At 41.0% G+C, this 10,718-nt stretch overlaps 1 protein-coding gene across 2 annotated transcripts; it reads right to left on the bottom strand.

Annotated features, from left to right (window-relative positions):
- Positions 1-3,301: 3,301 nt before the first annotated feature.
- On the bottom strand, positions 3,302-5,445 carry LOC131891768 (small ribosomal subunit protein eS4-like). Of its 2 annotated transcripts, XM_059241427.1 has the most exons (4): positions 5,330-5,445; positions 4,965-5,198; positions 3,928-4,169; positions 3,302-3,801 (listed from the first exon to the last, which is right to left on the bottom strand). In XM_059241427.1, exons 2-4 carry the CDS (start codon positions 5,134-5,136, stop codon positions 3,433-3,435), a joined length of 783 nt encoding a protein of 260 aa, XP_059097410.1. In that variant the 5' UTR covers positions 5,137-5,198; positions 5,330-5,445; the 3' UTR covers positions 3,302-3,432. The 2 variants fall into 2 exon arrangements, with proteins under 2 accessions (XP_059097410.1, XP_059097409.1); XM_059241426.1 differs by having other exon boundaries at positions 3,302-4,169; positions 5,330-5,444.
- Between the last annotated feature and the right edge of the window lie 5,273 nt (positions 5,446-10,718).

Below are 10,718 nucleotides of genomic sequence, written 5' to 3'. Positions count from 1 at the left end.
TATCACCGTGATGCCTGGTTTTCTTTTAGGAAATGTGATATTCCACAAAAAGAGGGGTTTCAAAAAAGAGGTTAAAGTCGTAAAGCACAATAGGAAAAAGCTTGATTTGCGTTAATGAAGATTGAGACAACTAAAAAATCAAGGTTCAAAGTAGTAATCTGGCAGTTTAATGGGACAGTAGAAATTGAGTAGACTTTTATCTATGACATCTTTGTTATACTTAAAAGTGGCTTCAAGTGATAAAGAAATCACTGTAATCTGGCCCCAATGGCACTTTTTTATGGTGCTATTGTCCCCCCATCTACCAATCAAGCTCTGAGTTACAAAAGTGGGGAGTTAAATTCAAAGAGGCAAGTTCAAAGAGAAAGGAAGCCTAAAAAGTGCAGGACGTCTGCTCTCCATTCTTTTCTCCAGGCTAGCTCCCCTGAGGACCCTCATGTCTGAATCAATTCATACATCCAAGAAAAAAAATTTAATGCCAAATTTGTAGTTTTAAACAAGCCATTTTTCATGAAATTGACCATTTGAACGGTAGATGGCGATAGGCTCGGAAATAGATGAAGCCAACCAAAAAACGTCAATTACAACGATCATTTGTATTATGTGAGTGAAAGTGGCCCTTGAGAAAAGAATCCCCAGTTCGTCAAACAATTTAAAACAAGAAGACACACAACTGAAGTAAATCCATAAAAAGCAAGCTGATTCGACCGTTCAAGTCAGGAAGGACGTAATAATGGGCAGAATTCTATCCACGAATCAGTTGCCACACATTTCTCCAGACATATACAAATCGGTCTATTCACCTTAAAGTCCCGTCCTTGTTTTATCTCAGACTGGTTTTGTGTGGCAACCTGAAACCACTTTCAGATGAGTAGTGATCACCTTAGACAGCCTCATTGATTCCTTCTTTGGAGGCTAAATTGATACAAAATGGATGAGAATCTGAGAGGAAAGAAATGTCATTTTTATTTTAACCTCTATTTGAAGCCAAGTTTTACGAAGTGCCTATGTACAACTTGTGAAGATGGTCCAATTACTCGACCAAATGTAATTGATGATGATCGACCACCGCGCCAAAAGAAAATACCATCTCCGAAAAAGCAATTGGTTCAATTGCTCATTGGATACGGGTGTTTGTACACCCAATACACTAGAATAAGCTGTGTAAGGTCCAGAGAGTTAAGAGCTCAAATGCTTGTACTTGAAAAGCAATCATGTCCCATAACAAAGTCACGGACGGGTTTGCTCGACCTCCATTTAAGCATTGTCATTTCTAAACATCTAAAGACACTTTGAGGTTGCAAGACAATTTTTAGTGGTCAATTCATATTTTTGGTGTAAGCTATGATTTGTAATATTATTGTCAGGGCTCGGAGATTTTTTTATATCTTATTTTAAACTAATTTTAAATTTTTAGGAGGTTTTCGTAAGGCAAAAAAAAACTTTTTTTGATGAAAAAAATGCAAGTGTGTGGGGGGGAGGGTGTCAAGTGCATTGGAGGGCTCAAAAGTGTAAACCTTGCCATTTGCTGCAATTGATTCTGAATTCTAGTTGAGGAAAATGCTCATGAATACTTTTGAAGCTGCATTGTAACAGATACCTTTTGCACCTCCTTTAAATACTACTTACTGCATTGTCCCAATCTTCTTGGTTTGTTGCAATATAATAGATGGTCTCTGATTCTCACACTATTCCCTGCTTGCCTTTTTGGCAAAAGCTCAAGCTTGTCCTAAAAATGCAAATAGAACCTCGATACTTTCCACACAAAAGAGCAAATATAAAAACATTTGCATTTCAAGCCAGGTCTCTTCATCCTAAGAGATACGAGCTAAAATAAATCACCCAGAAGAACCAAAATTGATCTAGAAACCAGTATGGTTTAGAGTGTTAATTTGGGTGGCCAAGTTAAAAGACAACTTCAAGGCCTTTTGATTTTAAAGACCTTGTAATAATGAAATTTATTGAAGCCTTTGGTAATTGCATCAAGCTTTTGCAAAATTAGTTTATTGTTGTCTTTTAATGTGTCTGTTTTGCTTTTAAACCGGCTTATATCTTTGCGTTCGAGAACTTTTTTCCTGCGAAATTAAAGTATTTGGTGCTTGCAAGAAACTTTTTAGTGACTATTATGCCCTCAAAAAGATTTTCTTTTTCCGAGCCCTAATCATGATGATTGATCTTGTAGTTATTATTCAAACCATAGTTACAATTTTTTTTAAAATACATTCTGAGTTGACTAGTTGTTTAAAAGCACGTAAATTATTAAGTGATTTAAGATCCTCATTAAAAATCTTCATTTCTTCCTATCGCGATTTGAGACTTTGACACATTTAACAACAGAGGGCAAAATCAAAATTTCCATGAAGACTTTCCAATGATTTTCCCATAGTTCAAAAAGGTGATATGTCAAGCGTTTTTATTTGGTAAAATTCCTATTTTTGGATTTGCACCATCTACTTTATCAATCCTTCTCTCTTTTTGAGCAATCATCCCACTAAATCGTATCTTAGCCTCGCAACCCGGACCAATTTCATCATCCCGTCAATACTAATCTCGCAAGCACGTTTGGACCATGAACCACTGGAAAATGGGCGGGGCTGTTAGGGTCAAGAATCGACATTTTGGCGTTAAGTTCTCCTTTAAATAAGGTCACCACAATTATGTTCTTAAACTTCCAGCTCGTTGGAACAAAAGGATCAAAAGTTGTGCCCTCTAACAACGCTGACCATAACACGGAACAGAATGGATGAATGGGGCACCCCCGCATGGTTTCGTGAGTGCATATTTTGAAATGCGATTTGTACCCAGTTGAGCCTACTGAGAGTATCAGAGAGTTTCGTGAATGCACATCTTGAAATGCGACTGGGTAAAATTTAGTACTGTCGCATTTCAAAATTTGCGTTCACGAAACCACGTGGGGGTGCCCCATTGACCCTCTTCTGGTATTTGATTACTCATTCATTCTGTAAATTAGGGACGTCAACCCTCTTGATCCAGCCATTCGATGGAAATATGTGGCTTCAACGATCTGCGGACCTTTGGGTTACATTTACCCCGATTCCGATATCTAGATTCGCGACCATAGAATGCCTTCCCATTTTCCACTCATTCATGTCCGGCTGTGACCACAAGGCAAGTCAAAAGTCCCGTTTCTTAAGCCCACGAGTGCCTGATAAAAAACTCCTCGGTTGCGCGGCCAGCAATGGTCACTCATAACTAAAAAAATCCCACCAGACTAGATACTAGATCTTCTCCCTCTGCAGTTTTCTTTCCATTTCTATCTATAACCAAGAAAGGGCACTCGTTCTGCAGGCCCCCCAAGCGTTTCATTTATTGACAGCCTTCGGGACACGACAACAGTAGCATAGTAGTATCAGCAACCAAAACCCTGCACTCGAGTCGCCATTGATGTTTTGTTCAAAGCGTCGACTGGGCTTAGCTCTTCTGCAGGATGCGCTTGTCTCGCTCCTCGGCGATGGTCAACTTGACTCCGCCGCCCTTTGGCAGCGAGATGTACGGCTTGGATCCCTTGCCGATCACGAAGATGTAGCCCAATCGGGTGGCGAAGGTGTGACCATTGGCATCCTTGACGTGGACAATGTCGAAGGATCCGGGATGTCGCTCTCGGTGCATGATGGTACCCACTCGTCCTGTGTTGCGACCACCGGTGACCATGCACAGATTGCCGGCCTCGAACTTGATGAAGTCCATGATCTTGTTGGTGTTGATGTCGACGCGGATGCTGTCGTTGACCTTGACCACGGGATCGGGGTATCGGATGGTGCGACCATCACTGGTGTACAAGTAGGGCACGTTCTTGGGTCCGGTCTTGACGGCCTTCACGCGACAGAGCTTATACTTGGCTTCTTGGTCGGTGATCCGGTGGATGGGATCGGGGTATCGGATGGTGCGACCATCACTGGTGTACAGGTAGGGCACGTTTTTGGGTCCGGTCTTGACGGCCTTCACGCGACAGAGCTTATACTTGGCTTCTTGGTCGGTGATCCGGTGGATGGTGAAGCGTCCCTTCACGTCGTAGATGAGGCGGAAGTTCTCGCCGGTCTTGTCAATCTGGATGACGTCCATGAAGCCGGCGGGGAACTTGTGGTCAGTGCGGACCTTGCCGTCGATCTTGATGAGACGTTGCTTCATAATGGTCATCACCTCCTTGCCTGCGAGAGAGAAAGGAAGCGGGTTACTAATGATGGGCCTCACTCAGATAAGGATGGCGATCATCAGTTTAGGGGTTGGTTGTAAGGGCAGAGGACAAAGTCGGGCAGATTGAATGGGTCATGAAGCTGTAGCCACAGCCTCAGGAATCCCATATCTAGCTGGATGGCATATGGGGTTGTCCTTGGGCGCCAATATCTTAGTTGTGGTGGATCACACAAACTATTTCTTTTTTTTCCTTCTTGTAATGTGCAAATACCTATAGGGGACTTGATTTGAATTGCAGGTGATGGTTTCACTTAGTCCCATATCCTCCTTGAAAACAAACTTGTGGGTTGAACAGGTTTTCGGGTCTTGTTTAGTCCTTCCTTTTTGTCTTAAACAAATTTCTGGTTGAATTGACACAATATTCATCAATATTCATCGAGTTCCATGGCTCAACAAGGGAGAACAGAACATGGAAATAATCATACAGAGCATCAATAAGTGGTTTTCCACACTCTGATCAGATCACAAAAATTCATTATCATCGATTCGACTTGAAAATCCCCCATAATTCGAGGTTCAATCATGAATTTTAAGAGTACGGCGAATGACCTAAAGGACTTTCTTAGCAGCGATAATACCGCTCACAGAGGGAACTGATTTTAACGAGGGTTTAGCACATCCCCCAACCAAAAAAGGCCCCATGGACCTCAATTGAGGCACGATCAGTCTTCAGTCAAAGGCCATTCAACATATTAGAATGCTATAATCGACAGCCTAGTACATCAAAGTGTCTGGGAAATGGTTCTTACTGGTGAGTGCATAACGGAGTCGATTCCGGAGGAAGAGAGAAATGGGCATGGACTCTCGGAGCTTGTGGGGGCCGGACGATGGGCGGGTAGTGAACACGCCTCCCAACTTGTCCAGCATCCATGTCTTGGGCGCCGACAGACGCTTCATGTGCTTCTTGGGACCGCGCACCATCTTCACAGACCTGACTGCCTTCTCACAGAATCCAGTGGGTCAGTTCGTTAGTGGAGGCAATTCTGAAACAAAGCCAATCACAAACTCAATCAATGCATCAATCACGGGAGTGCTTCGGAGGTTGGAAGGTGGGAGGGATGAAGGCGGAATCCCGAGATTTCTTAACACGGAGCCCAATAAACACTCATCTTACCGTACAGAGAGCCAAAGGAAAAGGAAGTGGACACGAGGCAGGAACACTTACCAAAATAACGCAACCTCTCACAACTCGCTGTCAGAGTGACCATAAGATTTCCACTCCCTGAGCAATGGAACAGGCCGATTGGAACAAAGGGGAAGTCAGCCACGGAATGACTGTAATTTGTACTTTTTTTATGAAAACCCTCCTCCCTCCCCGACAACTGCAGTAATTGTTTCATATGTTTACCCCGGCAAGGGGGCCTGTGTATTAGATTTCTTTCTTAGTTAGTCAAGGAAACTTCGAAGAATTTGACAATTTTGAATGGATTATATTAAAAGTGGTTGGGCTTTAATTTGTCCTTGCTCTTAGCGACATGGCAGGTGTTGGTAGATTGAATCTGGTGGCATTTGCTTGCCTTACAGTTTGCACGCCCTCAACCAAATAAATGGCCTCATTCAGGGTCAGATTTCCAAATCGCTTTTTTGGCAGAAGCTTAGAGATTTAGCTCTGACTTCCATGATAACTCTTGATTTCTCGTAATTTTTACCCTTCACTGGCTGAGTTATTGTCACATTTTGGTTAATTTGCTGCTTTATTGACCCCTTTTGGGCTGACTTGCCTTATCTTGGGATCAAGACTTTCTCTGGGAAGACAGATTTCAGACCAAAAATGATGATTTTCATCAGAGTTCCAATCCTTAAACCTCTCTCTTTACCTTGAAATAAGCTTTTGGAAGTGACTCAGTGTGAAAGGCCACCCAGCACTTACAAGAATGAATCTCAGCACCGTCCATACACTACTTTTTAAGTTGGAGGTGCAAAAAATGGGGGCGGGTTATTAACAATTTCTGACAACGTTTGACAGCACCCGTTCGAAAAGAGGCCGATCCCATCACCCCACAAATAGACCACCCAGCTTTGCACATTTGGAGCTGACCACCTTGACAGTAGCACGGACTTCTAGAGATATGGACTGCAAACGGAAGCAAAAATATCCTATCTCCTCAATTCCAAATAAGCACTTCGTACGACCACAAAGTCTTGTTGAATAGATGAACTCAGCCAAGATTGAGCCCAAACCTATGCTTGGGGAACTCAGGAGACATGTTCAAAAGTATGTAGTGAACACTACATAAAATTTGAATTTTCGGCTGCTCTTGGTCAGCTACATAAGCTTTTGACAACATAACTTTGAAACGATCGACTTTGCATGTAAATGATGTAAAATTGACCTACCTTTAATTGAAGAGATCTACGTTTCTTATTTTCTTACTTTAATTCGAAAAGTGGCCCAGAGTGGCTATGACCAAAAGCAGGCCGATTTGCCGGGCAGCTCGTTCGCAGTCCATATTTCTAAAAGTCCGTGACAGTAGTCACCCTTCTGATGGCAGGAGCATCAACAGCTGAGCCGATTTGTTGTGAGTAGGAGGCAGAAGGTGACGATTAAGAAACCGTGTGCATGTTCCTTTATTAAATTCAAAGATACACAAATCTTAAAGCACGAGAATAAAAGTGTGCAGACTATCCAGCCATCCTTACCAACTTATAAAACGCTTGGGGTAACACGCACTAAAATGTCTTGTCAAGTTTCGATGGAAATGCCCAAAGCATTTACGTATTTTCCTAACTCGCAATATCTACAGGTAACATCACAAGAAATAAGTGTGGTTTTATCGCTTAATGGATTTCTTGTTCAAATCAAAGACCAAAGAAAGAGTAAAATATTATAGTTTGCTTGCATAATATCAAATTAGTTCAATATAATATATATATATTCGACCTTAAAACAAAGCAAAAATGGAGGTTTTTGAAAACGCAATTTTCGAGCATAAAATCATTGGTCACGAGGCTGAAATCACTCTTTAGGTATCTTTAACTGCAATCAAAGGAACAACTAATTTTTGCATTTTTCACCAGAAAATGTAATAAGTGACTCATAAAGTGATGTTTTTCAAACATTCCAAGTACATTTAAGGGTGCCTAAGGGACAAGTAAAGCTCTATATAAGGGTAAAAGGCACAGTTTGTTTTAATCAAAATGCGTTTGGTTTGGATGATATGTTATATCATTTGACTCATTAGTAGTAGCCAATTGTTTTGCAGCTCGTGCCAAAAAAGAACTGGTGGTGTTTGAAGGTTGTAGCTTGCTTTAGGCCTGTGTTGTTAGGGCTTCACAGTTGCCGTGCTTTCAAGATGCAGAAAATGTTTTAAAAAGGTGCAAAAGGTGATGATTAGGGGTCGGAAAGATAATATTTTAGATTAACTTAAGTTTTCCATTTTTTTCCTGTCATTTTTGGAGAAAAAAAACTTTTTCACGAATTTCAACCATAAACAACTTAAAATCGATTATTTTCGCGGAATTTGAAGGGTTGTCACATTTTTGGGGGAAATTAAGGAGAAATATAGTGAGGAAGGAAGTTTAGGGCTACCTTGGCTGACAATGTTTGTCCCCGCTAAAAGATTTGTTTCACATTGATCATTAAGAGGAAGAAATTTCATGGTTTAAGCACAAGTGGCATAGTACAAGCTTGTGATCTAAATATAGCCCAAAGGCCATTGGTAACCCTCTCATCGTTTGTCGCCAAAACAATGTTAGAAAATACGACCAAGCGCAATCTTGAGGTCAGAACCAAAACTAAGGGTCTGTTAAAGACCGGCCAGAAAGCCGAGGGAGGTGGGTACGTAAGAAGCCTTTTGATGTCCATCGTTGTACTATTGATGAGTAGAGAACTTCATGCAAGAACGTCGAACAACCCCTTTTCGACAAACCAGACTGGGGGCGAAGCTCTATCTAGGATTACGGGAGTTAGTCTTCAGATGGCCCAAAATCCAAGAGTTACCAAACTTACCAATCTCCATTAGACCAAAATTGGATCATTTGGTAGGGTAAATTATGGGGTTAGATTTTTCAATAGTCTCTTTTGATGAAAATATGAGACTCAAAATGATTCAACAATTCTTTATGGGCAGGGAAGGATTTTCAGAAGGCGCAAAGAGGGGCCCTTAATTTCTTTCCATCCTGTACGGGACACTCCATATGATAGCTTTTACAAGCGCACTATTTTTCCCTAAAATCCGAAGGATGAAAGCAATTATATTCATCTCGTGGTTGCTATGTTTCAATTTGTAATGAATTCTATTATTTTGATCATCTCTTCATTAGAATGCATGTATTGATTGTCATTCAAAATCCCTTGGTTAAAAAGAGAGTGAGGGGGGCTTAAAATATTTTTTTTTCTTAAACCGGGCAACTTGCTGCCGTGCTCTCTTAGACTATTCTAGGCATTAGATGACCCACTCTTTAGTTTTAATCGTGACTTAGATCGCTTTTTGTTAACGAACCCAGACCAGCCTTACATTCAAGGGTGTCCTAGAGCTGCTAATTCAAGCAGTTTACACGACCAAACATTTTATAAAATATGACGCACCATGAGTTACAGGGAATTTCATTCCCTTGCATCGATTACAAACCCGTAAATCATAGAAAAAAAATGGTAACTGAGGTCGTATTTTCATTTTTCTTTTGAATTTCTGTACGTTTTTTTTGTATCCAATTGCTTCAGATTCTCGCCCGATGATGGTATTGATTTTAGATACCACTCATCTACATTGTCCTGGACCATGATTTCAGGATGCTTCGGAATTTGATTTTCTCTTTGAAGTCATATAGAGTCTCCGGTGAAATTCAATTTTTCGTTGATGTAAGGGCAAGACTATATTTCCCGAGCCCAAAGAGCAAGAAGATCGTGAAAAAGAGCAAGAAGATCGTGAAGAACAATAATCAGGCAATTTTTCCCTTAAAAAATCACCATAATACTTGAATGACCATACAAATTGGAAACTTTTTTCACCTTTTACTCACTTATTTTGGTTGATTTTCCTAACGTAAAAAAATATTTTGACCAAAATCACAATTTTTTTTTCCGACCCCCTGGTGATGATGGTCAAAGTCAGAAGGCAAATAAGGTCTAAAAACTTCAATGCCTTGTAAAAAAAAAGAGGATGAATTGAAAATGTTGTGAAACTTGTCATTTTAGCTTTTTCTTCTTTCGCAAGCAAGGTCTATGTTACAATCTCTAACAGCCATACCTAGTCAGTCGGCATTTACTGTAATACCCCATTTCAACCAAAATTATGGAATATGGTTTCCTTGTTCTTTTACATGTTAACTTTTCCTCCCAATTCACACAAGCACCTGCATTCCATACGATTCATAAATACTTTATCTCATACTCTGTGCTCGTTGCTTTGTTATACGACTCCAAAATGTTCCACCTTTTTCTACAAAGCTGCCAAATCGGTTGGGAATTGCATTTTGAAGTCAAATATAGGTGAAAGCCCTCAAATGACATTTAACCACCATTATGGCCTGATTGCATCCGTTTCTGGTAAGATCATCCTTTAACCGGCTGAAAACGCATATATGAAGGAGGAGGCTCTTAATGCCGGTTTCAATTTTTGGATCGTGATCAAAGGGATCAATACATTCTTGGCTGGAGTGTTCCAACCAACCCGCTTCAGTGATGCCATTCAGCAATGCTTTCTCATGGGTGGCATTTTGCCCATGGAACGAACGGATGAGTTCATTGAGGCCATGTCCAATTTGAGCAATGACTCGGTCACACCTCGCTTTACTTCGTTGGTTCGCGAGTTGACGGAGACCAATGGAATTCGACATTTGGTCTGGAGCATGGGTCTGAAAGAATGGGGCGAAGACGAGAATGCGACCAATCACCCCATATTTGGGGACTGGCCCACATCGAACTTTGACAGCTATTTGTTTCTCATAGACCCCACCAATCACAAGTACATGCCCTCGTCAGTGAACCATTACGCTGACTTCCATTTTTGCCAATATGTGGGAACTAACCTGGCCACAGGCAAGCCTGTCACTTGTAGTTCTGTGTTTAGGTCAAAACCTACACTCTTTTATACCCATACTCTTTTATCATCTAACTGATGTTTGAGTGGTTAAATCAATAAGCAATAATTAAACAATGAACAATTTCATTGCGGGAAAGCCGTTGACGGATTACTTGAATTGAACAATTGGCACGCGCGCGCCAAACATACATAGTAATAGTAAATATCTACCAAGATTATGTCTCCGTGGATTTACGGGCCAAATACCGGTCAAGCATGTGCTATGTACATTGGTAGACAAGACCTTTATATGGCACGAAATAAGGATGTTCAAGCATGGAACGGCGACCATTTCTTGGCCAGTCATTCACTTTGGAGAAGTGCCAATTCTTCATCAATGAGGTTTTGCGGAATGCATCCATATACAACTCCCAAGAATATTTTATGCGGTATAACTTGCAAAGATGTATTGGTTGGCCAATATGTGACCCTTGTGAATTATGATTGTCAGAGTGACGAATATCCAATGCACAGGGGCGA

This window comes from Tigriopus californicus, chromosome 12 (assembly GCF_007210705.1).
Source record: "Tigriopus californicus strain San Diego chromosome 12, Tcal_SD_v2.1, whole genome shotgun sequence".
Classification (NCBI taxonomy): domain Eukaryota; kingdom Metazoa; phylum Arthropoda; class Copepoda; order Harpacticoida; family Harpacticidae; genus Tigriopus; species Tigriopus californicus.
Note: the sequence above shows the minus strand (reverse complement) of the source record. Positions and strands in the feature narration are given on the sequence as shown.

Bases quoted from the DNA above. Each gene is read 5' to 3' on its own strand.
- LOC131891768 (XM_059241426.1), bottom strand. From the start codon at position 5,136: ATGGTGCGCGGTCCCAAGAAGCACATGAAGCGTCTGTCGGCGCCCAAG. The intron at 4,170-4,964 runs GTAAGAACCATT...TCTCTCTCGCAG, and splicing joins ACTCCGTTATGCACTCACCA to GCAAGGAGGTGATGACCATT.